Below are 25,948 nucleotides of genomic sequence, written 5' to 3'. Positions count from 1 at the left end.
GGGTTGAGCTAATCAATATTTTTATGGACTAATTTTGTCACCGCTAGTGTCATATGGTTAAATACATGAGGAACAAAAGCAGTTGGCCTCACTTTTGCTTATGGACGTAAGTTTCCTTTTGAATTGCATCAAAAGCCAAAAGCTACTATAAGGTAAACAATACGAAATGGGCATATAAGATATGAGAAAAGGAAATTACCAAACATACTATTTTCTACACAAAATTTTCTTCTTTGGTTGTTATAACGCATCTGATGTGTTCTACCTTTTAATACCATAATGACTTGCCTTTTATGGGTGATCGCATCCTCGTAAGGAAAATCCATTGCCATGCTATCTATGTATGCTACTTGCACAGTATGTCTCATTGTATAACAGTAAAGTGTTTTGCACATTCATCTTGTAAATATAATTATTAATGAATGCAAATCAAACAACTGTGGAACTCCGAATATCGTTCCAACTCCATTGAACAGTTGTTAGCTGCTATAACTCAGAGTTACGGAGACTTCAGCAACAAAGTAGCAACAGAAAATGAATAAACATAGCATACTGTCCATCCAATTTGTTCGTTGGATGAGAAGTTCATGAAGTGCTGCCGTGTTTTAAGTATCCTATGGAAAAACTGTGAAAAAATTATTACACAATGCGACAAGATTCAGATATCCTCCGAAATTTCTGGCAGGACCTCAGCTAGCAACATGACGACCTAGTGTGGGACTTGAAAACACGTCATTCTCCCTGCTGAACTACAGATCTTTCTTGTTCATTTTTCTGCAGTTGCAGGACGAAAATGGCCATATATCAGAAAGCTTTCTTGTAGAACAAACAATTTAATAAATGAAAACCATATGATGGCAACAGACTATGTAATATTCAGACTCAGTAAAGATTATCTAGGAGAGACAGTTTGCTGTCAGCATTCAATAGTCCAAAGGCAGAATGAGTATAGAGGTCACTAACAGAACGCACATACAATGAGCACATGGGACGCAAAGCAAGGTGCCTGAAGCTAGACGGATATAGTATTTCAAATTTCATATCAATTGGCAAATATAGCACACTAGCATGAAGGATGGTCCAGCTGCTTGCTTAACTCATTACACACATCGGCCTCAAAGTAGTTGCACATACACAATGAGTGAAGAAACCAACTTAGAACACAGCAACTCTTCAAGGATTTTCTTAATCAGTAGCTCATGCTCAATACATCTTTCAGTAACTCACTAGATCACAAAACTAGTTTGTTTGAGTTTAGATATGAAAAGAACAGAACAAAAGACGTTTCAGCTTCAGCACCAAAGAGAAGAAGAGGTGTGGTAGGAATGGAGACCATTCAGTGGTATAAACAATAGCACTTGAATACTTAGTTGGTGCTCAAGAAATGAAAGCATTTGAGTTACTGCAAACCCATACTACTGAAGCCAAAAAAGAGATCCGTCAACCAACATAATTCAGTTTTTGCGCTCCAGTAATTAGTAGTCTGATAAGTAATGATAAACTGTAATCTTTATACGCAATTGGAAAGACTCCAAGAAAACCAAAATACACATCCACCTTGCATGTCAGATGGAATTTCACTGATCTCTGGAAGCAAAACAGTTTCATTTTTTATCACATTCTTTTCCACTTGGAAAGCTAATCATTTGCCGCAATTTGGGAATGTTTAACTATGTTTCCATTGGGAGGGACATAAGAGAATGAATTTCTGTCCTTTACCCTTCTCCTACCCTTACAGAACTTCTTTGACAATTTCATAAAGTTTTGCTTTCCACTGCTTTTTGTAGTAATGCACCTTTCACATTCTCCGAAAAATGAAATATTAAGGATCACAGTTGAAGTACAATATAAGTCATTGGGCCTGCGCTTAGCATGGCCGCTTTGTCACTAGACTTCCTATATAACAAGTCACGGAGTGGCAGCTGAAGCAGGCTGCACTCCGTTGACATGTCAGCTTGCTGAGCTCAGGGTTATTTTCGGGATTCTGTAATTTTAGTGCTTTAAGGGTATTGTACTATATTGCTGCTTGAGTATATTTTTTCATCGTTTTACAAGAAAGCAGCTCCTTTTCAGTTTAATTACTTGCTGTACCAGCTGAAAGTTATAGTACTGTGGCCCCAACTTAATTTCCAATTTCGGATTTAAAATATTAGTTTTCCTGCACTTGAGGCCCCCAATATATTTTCCAGCTTCATCAGCACTAGTATTGACTGTCTGGTTCACTGAACAACAGGGTTTCAAGTATGGGCCAGTAAAGCCAGCAGAACATGAAGTACAACTCTTGGGCTGAACAATCCACGGTGATATATCCCGTCAATACAAAAGGGTAAAGAAAGAAAAAGCAATAGACAAACAATTGGTAGTAGAGAAAGAAAATCAAGGTCAAGTCTTTTAATTTGTACTAGGAAACAGTGGCAGAGCCAGGAACTCAAGCAAAAAAAAAAGGGCAGCGCGGCGTAATATAATATTTACCATTTGTCAAGGGAATTCGACAACGTAAAAGTATAAAAGAAACTATTTTTTATCGTATTTATGCAATATAATTTTACAGGGGTATTCAATTGAACACCGTAGCGCCTCCACTGCTAGAAGACGTTCTTCATGAAAAACGCATTAGTAACTATGTTCAACCGACTCATTTTAAGGGTAGGTAATTGGGGTAGTCTAAATCTTCACTAAGTTTTAAGAGAACCCAACCCAACCCAACCCAACCTAACCCATACCACAGACGTTCTACATGGGCAAGTTAAGGCAAAGGAAATAATCCATGTAACATTAGAAGATGCAGAGACAAATCAAATAAGCACGACGGAAGATCACTAAAAAATGGATCGAGATATCTTGACAAAACTATAAATTATCATTTCGAAAAGCTAACGGTCACAATTAGGGTTTCGATCAATGATATAATAAGTGTGTTAAGGTTAAGGGGTACCGATTGGGCTTTATGCCAAGAGAGACCACGGTAGACGTTAGCGGAGAAAGTAGCAGTGAGATAAATGGTGGTGACGCCGAGTCCCCCCACCAACGCCTTAAATACCAAGTCCCCTGCTTTGCTTCCTGCTCCCATTTTCCTGCAATATGCAAAAGCACAAAACCCCTCTTATTATTTCCCAACTTGAGACTTGAGAGGGGTTTGGTTTATGATTACGACGTTTTTTCTTTTTGTTATTTTCTATTTAATCCTTGCTTAATTCGTCTATTTTACAACATATTTTGGACTGAATTTGTTTTAATCATCTATATTCCTCTGGAAGATATTTATTTTTTGGTCGGAATGTTACAATTTAAATCGACGACAAATTACTGGTAATATATTTTTTTTTCATTTACCATTTAATTTCTTAGCAAGTTGGCATTTCATAATTTCTTAGAAATGGCCATGAGAAACTTTCACTTTTTTCTGAAATTTTTTTCACTTTATTTGAAAATTAGCGTTTGGCTATGAAAATTTCAAATACAAATTGAAGTTGAATTTGAAAAACACCTAAAATTTATTTTCACCTTTTTCCACTTTTACTAACATTCGTTCAAACAAATATTTTTTGAAAAAACTACAACCAAACACAACTCCATCTTCAACTCATTTCAAATAAAGTGAATTTTTTTTTTCATGGCCAAACGTCCACTATGTTTCCGTTGATCATTTTTGTGCAAAAAGTTACATAGTAGAGTTTGGTATACCAAACTTTGTACATGATCATTGATGTGAGACTAATCTATGTCCTAACCAAAAATCAAATTAAAATATTGAATTCAAGGTGGTTGATAAACTATTTGAGCAGGTTTGGTTTGTTTGATTCTGAAAGATGAAAGATTTCATCCATCTGTGTTAATGAGACCTCTGATGTTCTTTGGAAGCTCAGCAAAAGAGTTGAACAACTAGATTTCTTCAAGGCTATGACTCAGATTAGCCAATCTATCAGCTGGTCGATTAGCTTCTCTAAAGCAATGGTTGATTTGGAATTCATGTTCTTCTATTAATCTCTGAATTTCATCAATGAAATTTAAGATTCTCCAAGAATTTTCCCATTCTCTCTTTATGCATTTAGCAATTAAAAGAGAATCAGTTTCTTGTTAGCACACCATTTGATTCCAAAAGCATGGCTGCTGCTTCAGCCATGTTACTTGTTCCATGTCCAAGGGGATAGAATAAAAATGTATCTCCCTTGGCTATCTCTGAATAGACCACCTCCACCACATGAGCCATGAGTGCAGCTTCCATTAGTATTGAGCGTGAACATTTTTTTTTTTCTACTTGAGCTTGAAGGTTTTTTTTCACAACTTTACTTGAGCGTCAACGTTTCTTTTTTAAGTTTTGATTTGGATGTATGTGACCTGCCGAGAAGATAACGTGGATGTATCATCAAATAATATTTTGATTTATTTGTTATTTTGTATCGGGTACCAAGATTATATTCTTAATAATTTGTTTATTATGTTTGTTATTTTTGATAGCGTAAAAAATGAAAGAGAATGATGATTACTTTCCTACATTCCTTTGTCACAGTCAAAATCCTCAAATGAACACTTCAGCTCTTTTAACAGAACAAGGGATGCCAAAGGAATCAACAGACATTCCACAAGAAACCACCAAAAATGTGGTTCTCTATCAACAGATGTATCCCAACATATATCTTTGGAAGTGCCAATCTTTATCAACAAATAATTCACAATTAAATATGCAAAAGGATGATTAAACTACTTAAACAGGATAGATGAACAACAATAAGTTTGAAAGCTATATATATTGTACAATGACAGCATCCAAACGATACGATAATGACAGTTCACTTACTGGACATCAAAGGCGGATTCAAAATTTGAAGTTTACAAGTTCCTGCAGCAATCTCAAGTTAATATACAATAAAAATTGAGTTCACTAATTTAGTGGATTTCTTGATACAAATACATGATTTGGGAAAAAGTTAGGATTCACGTGAATCCGCTACTCTAAGGCCAAATCCGCCTCTGCTGGACATCATGCCTGTAATCACTTCAATCGTGCATCCCACTCCTAGACCTCCATCCTTAATGACATGATATTCAAAAGGTGGATTTCAGAAATAGCTGACAGAAGACATTCCACATTTTCCGGCACAGAAGACATGGCACACTCTAATTTCACTAGCACTTCTTCTTAGATAAAGGAACTAGCTGTCAAGAACAAACAGGGAAGATATGAGCATCCAAAAGACAGTACAACATATTTCCAGAAATTTAAAACTACTCTACCACATTTAACAGCCATCAAACTTTGTCGCAGATGCAAAGCATAATGGCAACCTGCTGACAGTACTAAACCAGCATAACTTGCTCGTTGCAACAAACAGAGTTGATACATTCATTATTCCAAAATGTTCTTACTTGAAAAATTTATCCTGATGGAATAAATTTGTTCCGACTCCTATGACATCTTTCTATGAAGAAACTTAACAGCGTGTTTAGCCAAACTTTTTTGGGAAACTTGACGTGCTCATTTTTCAACCAAAAAAACACAAATGTTGTCAACAACACATCTACGACCAAAGTCTCATAAACATGCTCCCTCTCATTCTTTTTTTGATTTTTTTATAATATTTTGATAAAATGAAATTGAATTTCTTAATTAAAGTATCATAATAAATATTTCCAATGATTTATCTATTTAGTAATATTAATTGTAAAGTGAATATTTACATGTCACTTTCATAATTTTGCACTCAAAAATATTTCTGGAAAGATTGGCCAAACACAGATAACTTCTATAATATTAACAAAAGTGTTCCACAAATAATTTAGTCAAACACAAACGGCTAATAAGTTTTTAAGAGTAGAAGGTTGGTCTTTGCCACTAGAATGAGGCCTCCTTAGTATAAACTTTGTAAACGCTAGGAACTGATGAATTGTGAGAATTTGTGGAAGCCTGGAATGCTGTCAGTAAGTCCAGAAAACAGACCAATCTTCATGGAGTTGCAACATATTCTCAAAACTCCTGGACAATTCCCTACATAGATCTAAAAATAGACACAACTTCAATGTTTTCTCCTCTTTCATATATTATAGTTTTCAAGTAATCAAAATGACATCAAAATTTGTCACCTTTCCTTTCTCATAGTATTTCTTTTGGATGGAATAAAGCATATTATAATAGTTGGACGAGCTCTACCAGCCTGCTCATAATATCATCAGATTCACACGAGGGAAGACTTCTATATGTATCTCATATTGAAGGTGTACCAGTCAAATTAGCATATTAACAAAGATAGGTATACAACAGAAACATCAATGGCATAAATAAGTAAAAAATAAATAACCAACCTGTTGAGCAACCTAATGCCATTTGCCAACTGTCACGAGATGATTCTGTCACTGAACTCATCCTGTGTGTCCAAAAAACTATGTAGTTTCAATACATTCTTGTTCTTTGAAGGGCTCTTTGGAATTGAAGCATTCTCATCAGATACACTCAACAATTCTCTCTTCCTCTTTCTTTGGTATGTGTACTTAATCACTCTATTATTTAGAGGTTGGCTAGGAACCCTATTGTCTACATCAGACGCCCTTGATTCTGACTTTAACAGCTGATTGCAAAGATTTTTTATAAAGAGCAACTGATTGCAAATATTTTCAATATCTTGTTCTGAAAGATCCATCTTTCCCTTTAACTCCTCATGCTCATCTCTGGCATAAGGAACACCACAAGCATCAATAGATTGCAATTTATCATCAGAACTTTCTGCATATCCCAGCTTCATGCCTTGTCCTTTGAAAAATCCTAGGGCCATCTCAGAAGGATCTTCAATAGGAGCATTGCCTCTGGCTAGAGTCGATTCATCTCTCAAAAAAATTATTTCCATCTTTGAAGAGTGTTCGGAAAATGTTTCTTTATGCATGATTTCCCTATCTGACGGATTTCCTTCAGCAGCATGAATTCTCTGTGTATGTCCATTTTGGTATAACTCTGGCACTTCGCCTTTCAGACTTATAGAGGGTAAATCTGCACTAGCAACATAACAATTTCCCGTGTTAATCTTTGTATGACAAGAATGGTAACTCCCAATTTTCTGGTTCATACTATCGACCTCCGTATTAGAAGTTGTCACAGAATCACCCTGTGACTCTGGAGGCAATACAACTGCGTTCACCTTTGTTAGTTCTCCAGGATTAGTAGTATCAAGATCCTGTGATTGCTTTCCCTCTTTCTCTTCGCTGCCGACTCTCTCAAGTTCAGCTTCAACTTCTCTCAACTCAACCGTGAGATCACTTACAATATCTTCTGCTTCCTCAAGTTGAGCTTCAAGTTCTTCGATCTTCTTCTGTTGACTCAACGATGTCAACTCTGCTTCAATAATCTGTCAAAAAGGACAGATCAATAAGATATGGAAAAAGTAGTGGAGGACCAGCAAAGAATATGTTTGCAAGATGTCTTCTGGAAGAAATATAAGGAAAAGAGAAAAGTTAATGTCGCTTACATATGCTAAATAATTAGCCAGTGAGGAATCAAGAGTCACAGAAGTTTCTTTTGTAACTGAGAATCAAAGAAGCTTCGTAAAATCAAAAATGGGAAAAGCTTCCCTTTATCTCTCCTCCCTCCTTATCAAAAAATAGAAACAAAAAGGCTCGACGTTTATCTTATTATTATTATTATTTTTTGATAAATGATCAAATCCACTATTTCAGTCCTCGAAAAACCATAACACTACTGTTGTTACTCGATGTAAACTATGCAACCAGATTGGCCATGTTACAAGTGTCTACCAATCTAAGTCCTACAATCACTTTTGTGGCCAAAGCCAATTACATCTCTGACTCAATACCACTGCCAATCCTTAATCAACTCTGCTGCCAACTAGCAACTGTATCACAGCAACCAGGATGTCTACATGGGCGATGGTAACAAAATTTCCATTTCACATACTGGTTCTACACAGTTACAGGCATCAAATGATGTTTCTAAGATAACTCACACTCTATGTGCTCCCGCCATTAAACACAATTAACTCACACTCTATGTGCTCCCGCCATTAAACACAATCTTATCTCTATTTCCAAAGTATGTTAGGCTAATCTAACATCTGTTGAATGTCTTACTTTTTCATTTTGTTGTAAAGATCTCAAAATGCAGACACCGTTGGCATCCAGAACAAAAATGGACTGCATGAGTGGCCCATTTCACCTCCACAAGCACACATGTAAGCTCATCTACATCCATTTCACAAAATGACTGTGAAAAGCTCTAAACCACTTTAAATTATTTTTAGTGATTTGTGAGAGCCCTTTCTTGTTTTATCTCTTGATGAAAGATCATATTGTTGCATCTTTTTTATCGTTACAGAAGAAACACTTGGCTCTACACACTACCCAAAAAAAAAAAAAATTAAGTCAAAGAGCTTTTTCAAAAATCCCATCCTTCGATAAAACATTTCGATGCCAAAATTCTATCACCTTATACCGATGGTGAAGGACAGCAAAAAGTCTTGACCATATCTTTTCCTTCGCGGTATCAAACATCTTTCTACTCCATCCTATATGCCTCAAAGAGTTTCTCTTAGTGAGCGTACACATTGTCACATTAAAGAAACTGAAAGAACATTTTTACATGAAGTGTCTCTTCAACGAATGTTTTGGTCCTTCGCATGTCACCACGTTGTTTATCTAATTAACCGTCCACTCACATCAGTTTTAAATAATTACTCCCCGTTGCAAAAATTATTTGGCTAGACACAAGACTATACCTCTAGAAGAATTTTTGGATGTTTACATTAAACCTGGCTTAAACCATAATCCAAAAATAAACATGCACCAAAATCTACCCGATGTGTCTATCTCGGGTTCTCCTCGGCCCTTGTTTAAATCAAACTGCTAAAGAATCCTAACTAAACTAGAAGATAACTATATATATTTATCTCTGATAATCATCTAATTTAAAAGATAAATACTACTCCCTCTATTTCAACTTGTTTGTCTGGTTTTGAATTAGCGCGGAGTTTAAGAAAGTAAAGAAGACTTTTGAATCTTGTGGTTGTTAACCAAAAATATGTAGAATTTACCAAAGTGACCTTTAATTTTGTGGTCTCAAACATGTCGAGTTGCCAAAAAGGAAAGAGACATTCTTTTTGAAACATACCAAAAAGAGGCATTCCTTTCCAAAGTAAACAAACAAATTAAAACAGAGAGTAGTAACAAGAAATTTAGGGTGTGTTTGGTATGAAGGAAAATATTTTCCATGAAAAATGTTTTCTAGGAAAATAAGTGGTTTCTCACTTATTTTCTTGTGTTTGGTACGTAAGCAAAATAAATTGTCTTAAAAGTATTTGTATATAATCTAAATATATACTATGGGAGGTGGGGGTGGGAGGTAGGGGTGTGGGGTAGTGGGCAGTGGCGGATCTAGGATTTCCACTCAGGGTGTTCGGAAAAACAACTGGACCACTTGACCTAGCCTTTTGCATTTGTTCAGGATGTTCAAAAGTTAATATATGTACATGAACACAGAAAACTTACCCTAAATATACACCGTAATTTTTTGCCCAGGGTGTTCACCCGAACACCCTGGGCCATGACTAAATCCACCCCTGGTAGTGGGAATGGGGGCTACGGTGGTGGGGTGAAGATGGGGTGTGTTGGTGGGTGGGAGGACAAAAACAATATCGCATGACACCTGTGGAACTTGTTTTCCTAGTGGGAGTCATTTTTCTCATTTTAAGAAACTTGTTTCCAAAAATTTTGACCAACCAAATATGAAAAAATTGAAAAACACCCCATCGAACACACCCATAGTGTTCACCTTAGAATCCATAATCTGTTTGAGCCTCATCAACCTGAGTAGCCCCTTTTCTTTCACCACATGCAGCTCCTTCTCAAAACATTGAGCTTTCTGTTCCCACATCATAATCCTCGCTGCTTCCTCCTTCTTTGTGTTCAAGATTATATCTGCAGACGCCTTCTTCAAGTCTGTTAATCTCTACAACAGAAAAAATAACATACTGAAATAATCAGAAAAATATCACCAAAATTAATACTAATACTAGTAGTACTCCCACTACTAAAAAATCGTTATTTCCCCACTGAAATTTCCCGCTAAAATATGTTCAATGGCTATTTCCCCAGATATTGATTGAATCGGTGAGAAAAGGAAAATAATAGTATTTACACACAGAAAAAATTTTAAAAAAAATTCAGCGTTTCAATAGAACCTGTTTCCCACCATACTTTTTTGCATTGAGTTAATTCAGTGAGAAAATCATATTTTATAACATAAATTTCACGTTGTCGGTGGGGAAAATCTCTGTATGTTGTCCTCACTCCTATATATTAGGAGTATAAGACTAATAATAACGTCTTGAAACAACAACAACAAGTGTAATCACATAGGTGGGGTCCGAAAAAGGTAAAATGTAGGATCCGGGAGGGTAAAATGTAGCAGACCTTACCCCTACCTCGTGTCGTGAGGTAGAGAGGTTGTTTTCGGAATACCCTCGACTTGAAAAGAAAAAAAATGAAAATTTGAAAAAGAATTAAAATTGACACCTCGTCGACATCCATTTCGGTTTCCATAAACTATTCACAAGTTGTCGTTTAAGGTTTTTCAGACCGAAGTGTGAAGAACGAACGTTGGCGAAGGTGGTGTCTTTTTATTTATTTATTTTTTTTTTTTTTTAAGAAACATATGTCTGTTTATAAACTGGACGTCAGTTCTGCTGCTGTGGGTGTAATTACTCAAGTACCCCTGATAAACTGATTTAAGTACAAGATTGTCACTTTACTGTCAGTACATGAGAAACTTTTGGAGGGAAAAAAGGATCTTGAGCGGCAACGGCCTAAAACATTTGTTTCTTTATAAAATGTTTCCTGCAATTAACCAAAAAAAAACATGTTTAATATGTTCGTTTATTTGATAAAAAATAACAACGTTGAATCAAACTAACATCTTACTAAAATAATTTTTACAAGCAATATTAGAATACAATTTTGCTTCTGTGAACTTATACTAGTTGTTTATAATAATAGTCTAATTTGATAACCTAGTAAAGTAAATAACCTGTTAGAATAGGTAAAAATACGCTTAAGTGTAAAAAAATTCAAAATTGCTAGTGTGTAAAAAGTTAAATAAACTTGGTTGATCTTTGCTTTCAGTAATTGATCAAAGAGTTTTAGGATTCGCGCCGTGTCGGGCCCGTTTCTGAAGAAACACTCCCTAGGATGGATTTCACTAAACCCTATTTATTGTCCCTTAACCTTTAATGGTTGACAAACTATATCCCTTCACTTTTTGACCTTCAAAGGAAAATATGAATATTTTAGTTCATAATTAATCTGAAAGAAAATGTGAAAGGTTGCTCAGTCATTGACGAAGGTCTGGTACTCTTGGGAATATATTCATCTGTTTAAACAACAGACCGCGCAAATGAAAGTTTTCATTTTTCTGAGAAGGGTTATATTGATTTTTTAAAATACATGGAAAAAAAAAAAGGTAATTCGACATAAATAGACTATTGTATGAAAACTGAATACTTGGAAAGCATTGAAAATCCAATTTCTCCAAATAAGCTGCACTTTGAGCTAAATCATGAAGTTAGAATTAAACGCCAGCCCTTGGGTTGCCCGACCCTGCTGCCACAACACCCATCCCTCTATCACCAGCAAACTTATTCACAAGTTTATCAATCTTTCGAAAATGATGAGGCCAGCTGACATTGTACAAAAATTGGCGCAGATCAAACCTGTTGTCCTCGGGTGAACAACTCTGCAAGACGAAAAATGTTATATGCTTCTCTGATAAAACAATCTTAGAAAATATAGAGAACTTCAAATACTTCTGTTTTTTTTTTTTTTTACTTTGTGAATATCGGTCTGAGGTAAACTTAAATGGAGTGATATAATCCGTGATAGAATTCATAAATATCGGTCTGAGATAAACTTAAATGGAGTGATATAATCCGCGAGAGAATTCAAAGTTGGCATCAACTTGCTTGGGATTGGGACATAGATGATGATAAAATGCTTCCCTAATGAAAGAATGGAACACACGGAACAAAAATTTTACTACTCCATGTTTTATTCCTTTCTACTGACTCTGACTATCTGGATATAAGATACATGGATACAAGAACGAGTAGGTAACTGATTCTCTGACAGTGGCAGAGCCACAGCCCAACAAGGGTGTTCAACCGAACACCATTCACTGAAATATTGTACCGTGTAGACATGTCAATTATTACGTATTACAGATATGTATTACATCTTGAACACCCTTTATATATAGTATAAGTATTATATAAATCGAACACCCTTGATACAATTTCTAGCTCCGCCACTGTTCTTTGATACAACTATGTATAAGTAACCAATATGGGCATTTGTAGGCTTTTTGCTTATTTTTGAAGTATTTTAGAAGAAACCCGTGAAGTACCTATACCAGATAGAGATACTTCAACGCAAGTAAATGATCCATGCAACATAGAAGTGACTTCATCGAGGCATGATATGAAGGCGTTAGTACAGTCATCTTGTGTCGATTGATGGAATAGTACTATTTAAAGAAGTATCTCACTTTGTCAGCCACCTCTGCAGGCGTCAACTTTGTACCCCATTAGTAACACAGATTCTGCAATATGATTCAGTAATCTGTCAAAGACTACAAAAATCTGTGGATGAAATGATCTGTCAAAGACTACCATAATTGTTTACAGAATGAAGAGGAGAAACCTTAAACATTGATACAGGTTCACAGCGAAAAACCTTCAGCAACCTTCCATACGCTGAAATATCATCATAGGTCATACCCATACGGGCCATATCCACTTCATCCAGCTGTTTCACAAATATTGTAATGCAAAAACTTTTAATTGCGCTTGATCACTTCTTCGTAACCAAACTCCATGTAATTAAGGAAGTCGTTGAACTTCCAATGCAAAAGCTTTAAAGAAACTATTTAGTCAAAGATGAACTTGAGCAAGAGGTGACCTCGGGAAATCTGGAATGGGGTGGGGGGGGGGGGGGGGGGGGGGGGAAGATCTAGAGGGTTAATTACTGGTTCACGTGAACCCAATAGCTTTATTACTCAGACCCTATGTGTGTATATATATATATATAAGGAAATCCACTAACTATCTATGAATATTTGACTGTGAACACTGTAGGAATTAACCTCAAATTATGGATCCGCCCCTAAATCTGGACATTGATGGCAAAATGCACTGAGAAAAACAAAGACCCGCTCCATCCAACCAGAAATACATGAGAAATCTGCAAGAGTGAAGGATGAGAAAATACTAGAAACAGGAAACAATGATCAACCACAACACTAGAAAAAGCATCATTAACTGAAAATTGACAGTACACTACATCAGATACGTGACTATAATTTGAGCGTATAGGCTCCAATTCAGCATTAGGCGCACCTATTTCAGAAATGTTTGAAGATCCATCTTACTGATGCTTCCAACAACAACAACAACATGCCCAGTATAATCCCACCAGGTGGGTCTGGGGAAGGTAGAGTGTACGCAGACCTTACCTCAACCTTTTGATGGGTAGAGAGGTTGTTTCCGATACCTTACTGATGCTTCCAATTGGATTTATATCTGCTGAACTATAATCATACTGCAAAGACAGACATTATCACCAGGATAAGTGTTAGAGAAAAGATAGATGCACTAATAAATAGTTCAAGGAAAACCATGAAGCCAATTTGTTATCTATTTATTGACATGCTCTACAAGCACAGAAGATCAAATATAAGGAGAGTTCAAGCTAGCTGCAAAATAAGTCCAAACAGTAGTAGATGCCCCAAAAATCCTCAATTCACTGGATTAATTATAGGATAAATGTTGTTAATAGAGAAACAATGTTCAAACGATAAAAGTTTCTTCTACCTTTGTCAGGTAACCTCGTAATACGTCATCCAAATTGGAGCCACCCAAAACTAGATAAAAACCATGTTTATAATGGACCAATGGCGGCAGAGATGCTAGCATGAACACCAGGACCATTCAGGCTCAAGTTTGAATGTTATGCAACCCTAAATTTTCAATTTTTGATCCTCCATCTGCCTGCAAAGACGGAATCAGGTCAACATTGCACTGTGAAGCAATAACTTGATCTTCATTTCAGAAATGGTTCCTCTTAGCCCAACCAACTATTAGTTGGCTAAACAACATGAGGGTAATGGTTTCAATTCCCACATAAAGCAAATAATAAAATATTGGTAAAAACAATCAACTTTTCTACCTTGTAGCGTGGAAACTTCCCAGTGATTGTTTGAAACGGAGAGATTAACATAAAGGCTGCCCCATCGATGCTAACATTAAGATGCCAAGATCCTATCTCATCAGCGACCTTTGCCCGATTTGTTGTGGCTTCTGAACTGTCACGCGCATACACTATCAACAACACTAGTTTGGCTCAAACTATCAATTCAAATAAATCTTTTGTCAAATATAGAGTTCTAAAAGGAACACAGTGTTGGTATTCTCCGGAACAGAGAAGAAGCCACTTCTCAACTGAAGGTGACATCTATGAATCAATAGAAAGGCATGAAATCTTGTATTAGATCATCAGCTTACTGTTGGAGATGATCATTCTATCTCTAATTTCATCTGCCAATAAAAGTAAAACATGCAAAATTTAAACACTTAAAGTTCTTTACATTATTAGGATTTGTAAGGTAAGGTCTAGCGTCCCTTGCTTGTACTCATCCTTTTGAGGATTAGTTTTTATTATAAATAAAAAGGCCACTAGACACTCTGTCTAGTGGTATAAATTCATTATTAAAAAAAAAAAAAATGTATAATTAGACAATGGAAATATCAAATATTCGCTTTTTGGACTGCTAATGAGTCTCTTGATATTAGAGAATGGATGTCATTTAAGAAACAAATGAGAAGGGTTGACTCCTAGAATTCATGAGTCGGGTATTGGCTTTGTTTTAGCAGGCAGCACAACACTGAATCCAGCCAAGATTTCATGATGTGTACTGAAAACTTGACCAATAATGTGACAAATAAAGGATCCCTCTAAATTTAGCCATACTGTAGCATTTTCAGTTCAGCTGCACCGTGGAAAGTTCAATCCCAAAATTATATAAGTGAATGACCATTCTGTAGTAACTCATACATTTTAACAAAACAGAGCTCCACACTCATCATGTTTTCTCAAGAGTAATTCACCAAATATGGATCCAGTTTAATAATTTGAGTAACCAAACAGCACCAACAATTTTCTATCAGTTTTCCACTGAAGGAGGCTGTTGGTTCCCTAGCAAAATACCTAAGGTTCAGGTGGCTACAGGGATAGGGGAACATAATGACTGCATTTTCATTCTTCGCTCAGAAAGAAAAAAAAAAAGACGAAACCTATTTACATGACATCAATACGATTGCCAAACACTAGCTACAACTACAGGAAAATAGCTAGAACTAAGTACTAACAATATAGATGTTTAGGGAGGGAATTCAACCTTTTACTACAAGCTCGCACATTAGACCAACTATATAGCAGCAAGGGAGGAGCTATCAGCACCACCAGAAAGTGGAAGCAGAAAACCAGATGCATCACTTCTTCTTAGGTAATCCCATAGCCAGCAAGCAGGTCCAAGTGCTACTTAATTTCCTCCTGCGGGGAGTAGTATCTAATCTGGAAACAAAAGCACTTTACTAAGCAAGCAAACTTAATCAAGAAATGGCGAATCCACCAGACATTACACTCAAAACAATCGGCTTAAGGTGCAGTAGAATTCTAAAGAAGATAGAACAAAATTTAGCCGATACAAAGCTGAAAATTAGGAGCTTTGAAACATTTAAGAAATAACTACAGATGGAAGTTTAACAAGAAAGACAGTTTCGTAGTAGATGGGATGAACCCAGTTTGATTTGGCCAAGGTGGATATCCTTCAAATGCTTGAAAAATAAGTATAGACTTCAAATAGAAAGCCTGGCAATTGAATAGATTTAAGCGACTGAGATTGACAGATAAATGGAGAAGATCAGAAAATTAATGCCTCCAAACCATCCCCTCCGTGCCAAGACAAGAGGGTAAGAGAGACAGAGAGAGAGAGACAGAGAGAGAGGAAGAAAGAATAACTCATTACTCGTATAGAGATAAGATCTTTCTCGTGATAACATATAAATTTAATGGCTCCTTAACTGGCAACCATAAAGTTCGGTCAACAGAAATATTTACAAATAAGAAAAGAGGCCATTTGGAAGACTTGCGCGTAAGGGTTTTAACTCAGCAGGGCTGCTTAAACAAGGAAAAGCACAGGGAATTAGTCATTACAAGCATAGGTTGTTTTTGAACAGCATTGACCTTACACAATAACTTGCTTTCAGTGAACTTAAAAGTGACATTCGGAGGTTAAGAATGGCAAAGCTTGTACTGCATAAATACTTTGGAAACATTAGCTTTACAACTTGCTTGCTGTTGAAGGCTACTGATAGATGACCTAAGGCTTGCAAACTGGTACAACAGGGGAAGTAAGAACTGTTATCACTTGACTAAATGGATAACTAACAAACATTATTTCTTTCAATAGAACAAAGTCTACATATCAAGATTTGACTATTGTGTTGTGTGCTTAATTGACGAAGCACAAATCTACAAGTCTAAGGGATTAATGAGCAAGAATAACCCCTGAACAACTAAGCAGAGAATGGAATTGATACTGTAACACCCCGCATCTTGGAACTAAGTTTAAGCTCATATCATTAAAGTTCTAGTGGGATGACAGGCCTATTTCGGGCAGCGATAACTCCTTGATCCGTTGTGAATCTGGAAGAACTTCCTTGGTGAAAGTTGTAGCCCTATTAACAAGCTTTCCAACGGTATATTATGGGGATTAAATGGATATATGTACAAAGAGTTATGCCCATTTGACTCAAGCCTGTTCGCTGGAAAATTGTCTGCGTTACGGTGACGAGTTACGGACCGTAACTCGTGTTACGGGCTCACTGGAAATTTCGTCCACGATACAGTCCCAAGATACGGTCCGTCCCTTCGTGTTACGGACCGTACCTTGTGTTACGGACCGTAACATCGGACCGTAACACAGGGAAAATTTCCATAAACTTTCTGGAAATTTTCATCAGGGTACGACGCCACGTTACGGTCCGTACCTTGTGTTACGGGACCGTAACATGGGCGTGTTTTGGTCCGCAGTTGAGATTCGGGTCAACTGACTTCGGGAGGCCATAACCCCATCGTAAGTTGAGAATTTAGGAAAACTCAAAGAATGAAAGTTGTAGATAATTGAAATATCTTTCCAACCATAGGTTGTGGGTTCACAGGCGACGTCGGGATTGGGAGATATGGACGTTTTAAGACAGAACAGTCCCGACCCGTTTTCAAGTTGGGTCAACCCATTTCCCCTTGGTATTTATAGGAAATGATTGCCCTAGCAGCCATTTTTCCCCTAAATTTTCAGATTTTAGAGAGAGGAAAGAGAGAGAAAGGAGATCTAGAGAGAAGAAGTGGAAAATCAACCAATTTTAAGGCCCCAAATCCCAAAGTTCGTGAAGGATAATTTGTAGTACAAGTTGTGGTCGTCATTTTAAGCTAAAGATCGGACTTGGGAGTGTTGATTTCGTGGTAACTACCCAAGAGGTAATATTCTACTCCCTTATCACTTATAGTTATGCATTGATTAATTCTTGGGAGAATAATAATTGGGTTGTTGAAGATGATTATATGAATTATGCTAGAATTGTTGGATTGTTGACTTGGGATTGTTGTATTCATGTGGTTGATGAAAAATGATGTTAATTACATCTAATGGGATTGTAGAATTAGCTAGAAGTAAAAGGATGGGGATTTGGTGGAGAAAACACCATTAATGAAGGTTATAAAACACCATTAATGAAGCTTATGCCTACTAAGTGTTTGATAAAATGCTTAGATGAACAAAACATGGATATGGTTGCTAATATAGAATCCCTATGACTTGTATTGCTATAGATTGAAGTTGAAGGGATTGAAAGACATTGTGATACGCTCAAAAGCGGGAAGTTAAGGTATGTAGAACTTCCATCTACATGTGGGAATCTCTACGTTCTTCCCCATGATCCGTTTCGTAAAATCTATGAAGTTCAAATCCTAGGGCATTAAATCCAACATATTGGTAGCCCGTAATCATGTATATATGTATTCGAATTTCGTATCTATGTTCGTTGTTGTATTCCTAATCTTCCATTATTGATATTAGGAATCCTAGCTTAATCCATGAATCATGAATTCTTCCTCATGTGTTCTCATTATGTTCATATGAAACTGCATGAGTTATTTTGCAAGTTATAAACATGTTTTCAAGTCAACTACAAATATATGATTTTGTACTATTGTAATACTCATAAGTCAAGAACATGTTTGCAAGCTATTTCGTGAAATCATGATTCCAAGACAAGTATAAGTAAATTCACGAAAGTCATGGGCTTCATAGCCAACTATATTATTTTCATGTTCGGGAGTTGTAATAATACCGAGAAGGCTCAAGATAGCCTGAAACTACGTATGCCAACGTAGGATAAGAAATCGCTCCGCCCAGATAGGACGATTCATTCATATTTTCCCCATTGAGGGATTTGGATCCATTCATGTCATGTTCATGTCTCGTGCCCCGGCAAAGTACGAGATGGCTTAGCTGATCGGGCAGAGATCAGACTCCACGTTTCTCCCCGTGGTGGTTCATGTCGGTATTACAAGTTATTACAGATTATCTCATGCTTACAGTACTCATGTTATGTTCAGTTCCAGTACCCCAGTTTCAGTTATAATTTCATGATTTAGTACTCATGCTCATGTCCAAGTTTTCAGTTTCAGTTCTTATCATGTTATTTTATGTCCCATGTTGTTCTTCCGGTTGCTTTACATACCAGTACATTCCATGTGCTGACGTCCCCTTTTATTGCCCGGGGGCCTGTATTTCACGATGCAGGTACGGATTTACAGGACGACGCTTCTGATCATTAGGATTTGCTCGTACCAGCTTATTGGTGAGCCCCATCTCATTCGGGGTTTTTAAGTATTGTATTCTCTATATAGTATTGCATGTAAAGGTATGCTGGGGGCCTTGTCCCAGCAAATTATGGTTTCCAGTCAAATTCATAATAGAGGTTTCATAGACTAGACAAGTCAGTTATGCCATTTGGCTCAATCATGTTTAAACAAGTACTTATTTAAGTATTATGACTTATTATGTTTTATAAAGGCTCATCATGCATTCACGTTATATTCCCCTTATGTTATGCATCATTATGATTTAGTAAGTCATGTGGTTCGCTCGGTCACATGTAGTCAGGCACCGAGTGCCGTGTTACGTCCAGGCCATGGTTCGGGGCGTGACAGATACAAGTAGAGATGGAGTTTTAGAGAAGAATAGAGAGAAGAGTATAATTCAATTGATAAAATCCTCAACAATACACGAAGGGATTCTTTATACAATTCCCAGAATCAGTTGGGCCTCTAACCCCCTGTTTGGATGGTGGTTTCCCATGGTTCATTAATGTATGGTTTGCTATGAAACCATGTTTATTTCCATTGTTCTTAAAATTATGTGGTATGATATTGTAAACCCGTGGTTCATTCCATGGTTATATAACCATGAAAAGTCCTAATTTTTTAAACCACCGATTTGGTGATTTTTCCGTGGTTATGTATTTCATTTTTCCATTATACCCCACCCTCCACCATCCTCCCCACCCCACCCCACCATACCACTCACCCCCACCCCATTCCTGCCCCACCCTACCACTTACCCTCACCCCCACCCCCCGCCACTCACCCTACCCTACCACCCACCCTCACCCCCAACTATCCCACTCCACCCCCACCCACTACCCCTCAACACCCAATCCCACCCCCACCCTACCACCAACTACCACCACTCTCATCCCACAACCACCCACGTCACACCAACCCCACCCACTACCTACTTATTTTATAAAGTTCCTATTTTATTCTTTACCTGAGTTTTATTAATATATATAAATTAATTTCTAATTAAGAGTTAAAAGTATTTTAGTAAACTTACAAGTTATTATATAATACCATACAGTCAAACCAAAAAATACAAATGTTATTAAACCACAACAAACGATACTGTCTATCCAAACATTGTGTTCATTAATACAGTACAATACAATACAACACCATACTGTACCATACCATACTGTACATTAATGAACCACGGGAAACAACCATCCAAACAGAGGGTAAGTAATTCACATCATACCAGAAATGACTAAACTGCCCTTCATTAGCCTAACTACTCTCTAACTGATTAGCTAACTGACTTTCAGCTAAAATGTGTATATAATATATTGCTTAGCAGGCACATCAAAATTTAAAGGAAGCTTCAGATTAGTTAATCTATGAACAATGTGGGATCAGTAAGCAAAAGCATGAACGAGCAATTAATACATGAAAATCTGGAAGTTGAGTTGGGTTAATATTTAAGCATAATCTGAACCAATTTGTTCGCATTAGTTTGGTAGCCCACAAAATACTTTAGATACCCCCACCAACTTGCTAATGAGGAACAAATTGAAGATATTATATAGAAACATTTTCAGATATTGAGCTCAAAATTCAAGCATACCGCATCTAGGTCTATTTCAGCAAAAACCATTTCAACATCTTTCGGGGAAAATTGTGAGCCTTGTGCTACCATATCTCCGTTTACAGCAACACAAGAACATCTATCTGCCAGAGGTAAATCAAGAATCAATACACACTAAAAAACTGCCACAAAAAGGTTACCAGAGTGAGTTAGTGAGTATATAAACACTATTACCTTCATTTCACCTCAGCTAATAAATATGGGTTAGATAATTAAGATGGTAGATTACTGACAGGACAGAAAGCAGACTTGCTACCATAATAGGGATGACCACCATCACATCCTTGGTGATTACTGTACATGTAAATCCCCCTCGAGTATTTGTGGCACTTACAAAAGCACGAAGGCGAAGATCAAGCTTTCGTAATTGATGATGACTTCCACTTGATTCATAAACACTTCAACTTCATTCAATGCAAGCTTATTGTGAGGAGGTTGAGGAGTAAAAAGTTCCTCACAAACTTCGGCAGCACCAGCTCTGAAGGCAACATTAGAACAAAACTCAAACATATAAATGGTGAGCAAAGTCAATAAGCTGCAACATATTGTTACCACACATGCAATTTTTTTTGACTGCTAAGTACGGCATTGTGTGTTCTTGGTAAGAGAAATCTCCCATACTATGTGGCCACGAAGAAGCACTTAGGCTAGGAAGAGCACTTTCATTTTTATTTATCCTATTCTACTAATTTCTTTCTTTGGCTAGCACGTTGCAATCAGGAATTTTATCCTTTCCCTTTTTTTTACAAAAATGAGAAGTTTCACAGAACAACTCGAAAGATAACATAATGTCAAGTAACTTACTAAGAAGCTTCAACTTATGTCATTGTTAATATTTATGTTAGTGTCTAACAGATATTTAACTTAATTAAGTAGCAATTTCTCAACCATCATGGAACCACAAAGAATGATGGACGCCAAATTCAGTAGTCTCTATGTTACGGGACTGAAATTTTGAGGAAGCTGAAGCATTATCCCCTACCTAAGTGACTTCTGTACTCTACATGTTCACCAATTTTTTGGATTATATCGATAAAAAAAAAAGTTAATGTTATAAAAAATAGAACCTAAATATTCACAAACTAAGCATAAATCATTCTTATATCAAAATCATGAACAAATAAATTTTGAAAATGTAAGTTAGTTCTATTTTTGGTAAACGAAATAGGACAACATTGACACAGACTGAGTAATCGGCAGAAATTGAAAATGCCAAAAGATAAAGAGCATTATGGTCAAAGAATGACTTGTGTGACTCTTATAAACTGATACTACCTTGAGCAAGGAGTCTTTTTAAACTGTTCATGAATAGTGAATTATCATACAAAAAGTTGTCAGAGAAATAAAAGGTATTTTTCTTAAATAGCAAAAATATCTGTGGTCAAAATAAGAAGGACAAAAAACCCGAACTACCTGAAGCAACCCAAAGCCATTTCTTTTGAAACTTATTCAGTTGGTTTTGGTTTTGAAGTTTATTTCTGTTTCTGGTATTGGTTTTGTCAATTAAAAATCTGTAAATACACCACCAAAAAACCCGTAAAATATGGAAAACTGAACCGATTATTCTTATATAAGCTCATACAAACTATTCTTAGTGTGTTTTGTAAATAAGATTTTAACAACTGGCTAGTAAAATATATTCCCAAACAATTATCTCTATCTAATGACAAGAAGAAATGTAAAATTTATATGTTAATCTCTTATGAAGTTGTTTCTTGAGCATTCAAGGTATGGTCTACCTTTTCCAGTATATTTTCATGGTTGAAGAAATGTGTATCTTATGTATGTGCTCTTAATAGGTAAAAATTAGAGCATCATTTATTAAACTAAGATCCGGTCTTTATACTCAAGAGCCGGTCTTTATACTCATATTTTTGTTTTCTATTTCAAGTGTTTTGTTCAGATGATCACTTTGAAAAAGATGCAATGCCAGAGGGGAAAAAACATTTTATAGAGAGAAATACAAAAAAAATGATAAACCCAAATGCTCCGGACTAGAACCAAGTACCAACAAAACAAAACAGACAGTTTTTTACACTATTGGTTTGGTTTTGGTTTTTATCTTGGTTTTGGTTTAGGCAAAAACCAGATCACCAATAACTGTGCACTTTTCAGTTAAAATGAATTCTCGGAATTTAGTACCTTTTCACAAATATGTTTAATCGTAAAGCATTCCTACTTATCCGTTGTTACAATCAGATTCGCAAATGATAAAGTTTAGTCATGCAACTTAATAAAAGTTCATTCTAAAAACATGAGTTTACCACTCCAATTCTATATAACACTACTTTTCACTCTTCACTCAATTTTTTAGCACAAAGCTTACCAATACTGAATGATTTGGCAACTCTATCAAACTAAACCAAATAAAGGGAATACTTTTTCCTAGACCGAGTTGGCTAAGTGTAGGCAGACCATCACCATAAACTAAGCAACCAAGAACATACATAAATTGATCTGTTTTTGAGCCTCCCAATCCCAAGCAAGCTAGAAAGAGAGGCAGAAAAGGAAAAGAATAATAAAAAACAAATACTATGAATGTTTAATAACGACTAGTGGCGGAGTAACATACGTGTCTAGAAACTGGACATAGCCATCACCCGAAGGTACTGTTGTCGGAGACAAAGCATCTGAAATTTCACTTGAGAGATGGAAGTCCTCAAGATGCTCTTTTTGTTTCCAAGTGGTAATCCATCGGAGTTCTTGGAAGTCGCCATCATTTGCTAGCCACATCTTTGGCCTTATGATGATTATTTTTCTGTTTAGGCACGACACTTGACAGTTATAACGTTCCTAATCTCCTAACAGTAGTTCTTTTAAGCATTCGCACCTGCAAATTTGTGGAAACTTTACAAAGGAGAGAAAGCTCAAATAGTAATTTAGTGTCGCTCTACTTCCTTTCTGATGCCAACTTATCAGCAAGTGTTTCTTTTTAAACATCAACTAGTATTTCGACAGTCAGAAACATTGATGATATCGCATCAAAGGGTGTGGACAAGTGATTTGTGAAGTGGATTGAGAATTGGGATGCCTCGGGTTCAAATCCCAGCAGAGGCAAAAGCACAAGTCTTGATGGATAGAATTAGTGATACCTGTGCTGCTGGGAGATAGCTCGTACCGTGGAATTAATTCGAGGTGCGTGCACGCTGACCCGGACACTACAGTTATCAGGGAAAGGCAAAACAAAGTGAATTCCATCTCAAATAAAACACTAGCATTTTGTTAATAAGTTTCATTACATCCACAATATTACCAAATACTCACATGTGCAGAGTAATTAGGAAAAAAAGGAAAGTGAAGATAGATATCTTAACATAGCACATAAAGAAACTTACGCATGAGCAATAGCATCGAGTTCCAGGATGTAACAACCTTGGGCCTAACTTATAGCCCAAAATCTAGCTATTGAGGTGTGAGAGCCCAAGTTTATTTAATTCCCACACCAGCTTCCCATTCAGCCGATGTGGGACACATAGGATCATAACAATCGCCCCCGCTTGAGTACCAACAACATCGTTAGTCATGACTGGGACAGTTGGTCACGGCTGGCACCCCTCTCGAGTCCAGGCCACCACTCCGAGCCTTGGCCCCATGCGCCGAACGATTGGCTCTGATACCATGTAACAACCTAGGGTCTAACTCACACCCCTAGGTGGATGTAACATATTAGTAGGAGTTCAATTGAACCCATAACTTTTGAGGCGGATCACAAGTTTATGTGTAAAAATCTATTAAAATTATAACAAATAGTAGACTTGAACCTATAACTTTGAAAATATAATGGGTTCGATGCTAAAAGCTTAACAAAAAATTACGCATATTGCCCTTCATGTGGACTGGTCTTTAATTTTTGCCCCGACTTCTCATTTAATGAAAATTTGTAGGCCAAAGTGAAACCAAAGATTCAGGTTGGAACCCAGCAGAGGCCGAAAAAAAAATCATAAAGCAAGATTTCATAGTAAACTATGCCTATTAGGGCAAAAGTTAAGTCTTAAGCCTTAAGTTTCTATGTAGTTCCTTTTCCGACATAATTTTATAGTATAACTTAATTTCTACAAAACTATGTATTGTGGCATAGTTTTATACGATAACTTAATTCCTACAGAATTATGCTGGACAAGGCATACTTTACATAGAAACTATGCCTTAAGGCATAACTTTTGTCCGAATAGACATAATTTGCTATCAAATCTTGTTTGGCGATTTTTTTTTTATACTCTGCTAGATTCGAACCCATAATATCAAGGCTATTTTCGGCCACTTAAAGTGCTGAAGGGCAAAAATTAAAGACCACCCCCGAAATAGGACATTTGTGCGAATGACCCAAAGCTTAAAAAGTTGAATCCATAGAGTTTAAATCTTGAATCCGCCTCTGGTTAGGCCCAATGTCGTTACACAGGAAATGATCTTCACAACCATATCCAGTGATTCCCCAAATTGCAGTCGAAATCCATAGCCCATTGGTTCAAATTACCTTCAACAGCCTCATCTTCAATTTTGATTTTGAATTACTACTCTCAAACTATGATAATTCGAGGCGTGCAAATCGTAATTTGGATTGTGAAATGTTGCTGGTTGAGTTTCCAAAGACCGCGAAGTACATGAAAAAAGATTCAAACTGCATTGGAGAGTTTGAAAATAAATGCCAAGGGGTTTTTATCATTACGGTTTTAGGTAAGCTAATACATTTCTAGTAGTAATTAATTATCAACCCATAACTTTTATTTACGTTTAGAATAATTAATTGTTCATAAAATTGATAGGAACAGAGATAATACAGCTACTGAAATTTGATTGGCAGTCTTTAGTTCTTAACTTTGCATGGTTACATCAATATGTTATTCGTGCCTCATCGATAGGAACTTGCTATTTTCTTTCATTTAGACACTTTAACTAAAAGCGCGACGACTTATTGAACACCTAGCATATATGTAAAATGTGCCTATTAGACCCTTCAGAAATATTCAACCGAAATTATAAATGCATGTAAAACACACGCTAGTGACGAACAATTGATGTCCAATATTATGAACGAGGTTGCTGGATAAATGATCCATAAAGATTTTAATGACGAAAATTATCGGAAGATGGTTGAGTATGTCTTTATCAAACTCAACTCAGAGGTTGTGGTTTGGGCTTGAGGATCTACATATTACAGTCTTATAGAAGCACTTTTTTGGTTAGGCAAGAAGGAAAGTGTAGCCAGAGTGTATATGAAGCAACAAAGAGGGGACTATTCACTGGGTTGTTAATGCTTCTGTTAGTTTCCAGGCAGGAAATTTATGGAATGAAGTGTATATTATTCTAAGTCATATTCACTAGTTATTTTCTACTTCATCTGTTCCAATTGGTAGA

At 36.5% G+C, this 25,948-nt stretch overlaps 1 protein-coding gene, 1 long non-coding RNA gene and 1 pseudogene across 6 annotated transcripts; all 3 read right to left on the bottom strand.

The window, feature by feature from the left end:
- Positions 1–400: 400 nt before the first annotated feature.
- On the bottom strand, positions 401–3,270 carry LOC132601205 (uncharacterized). Its single transcript, XR_009567551.1, has 2 exons — positions 2,936–3,270; positions 401–774 (listed from the first exon to the last, which is right to left on the bottom strand). It is a non-coding gene; the product is annotated as an uncharacterized LOC132601205 (long non-coding RNA).
- A 1,451-nt stretch (positions 3,271–4,721) lies between these two features.
- On the bottom strand, positions 4,722–10,797 carry LOC132601170 (uncharacterized). 5 transcript variants are annotated; one of them, XR_009567549.1, is made up of 5 exons: positions 10,513–10,797; positions 9,770–9,946; positions 6,301–7,334; positions 6,082–6,152; positions 5,180–5,996 (listed from the first exon to the last, which is right to left on the bottom strand). XR_009567549.1 is itself a non-coding variant. In XM_060314310.1 (4 exons), the coding sequence occupies exons 2-3, from the start codon at positions 9,872–9,874 to the stop codon at positions 6,333–6,335; spliced, it is 1,107 nt and encodes a 368-aa protein (XP_060170293.1). In that variant the 5' UTR covers positions 9,875–9,936; positions 10,513–10,796; the 3' UTR covers positions 4,722–5,157; positions 6,301–6,332. The 5 variants fall into 5 exon arrangements, 4 of the variants coding, with proteins under 4 accessions (XP_060170293.1, XP_060170289.1, XP_060170286.1 ...); XM_060314310.1 differs by lacking the exons at positions 5,180–5,996; positions 6,082–6,152 and adding an exon at positions 4,722–5,157 and having other exon boundaries at positions 9,770–9,936; positions 10,513–10,796; XM_060314306.1 differs by lacking the exons at positions 5,180–5,996; positions 6,082–6,152 and adding an exon at positions 4,722–5,157 and having other exon boundaries at positions 10,416–10,795.
- A 988-nt stretch (positions 10,798–11,785) lies between these two features.
- On the bottom strand, positions 11,786–25,082 carry LOC132617028 (glutamine-dependent NAD(+) synthetase-like; annotated as a pseudogene).
- Between the last annotated feature and the right edge of the window lie 866 nt (positions 25,083–25,948).

The sequence above is a fragment of the Lycium barbarum genome, chromosome 1 (assembly GCF_019175385.1).
Source record: "Lycium barbarum isolate Lr01 chromosome 1, ASM1917538v2, whole genome shotgun sequence".
In the NCBI taxonomy this organism is placed as follows: Eukaryota; Viridiplantae; Streptophyta; class Magnoliopsida; order Solanales; family Solanaceae; genus Lycium; species Lycium barbarum.
The sequence above is the reverse complement of the archived record's forward strand: the minus strand, read 5'-3'. Positions and strand labels throughout refer to the sequence as shown.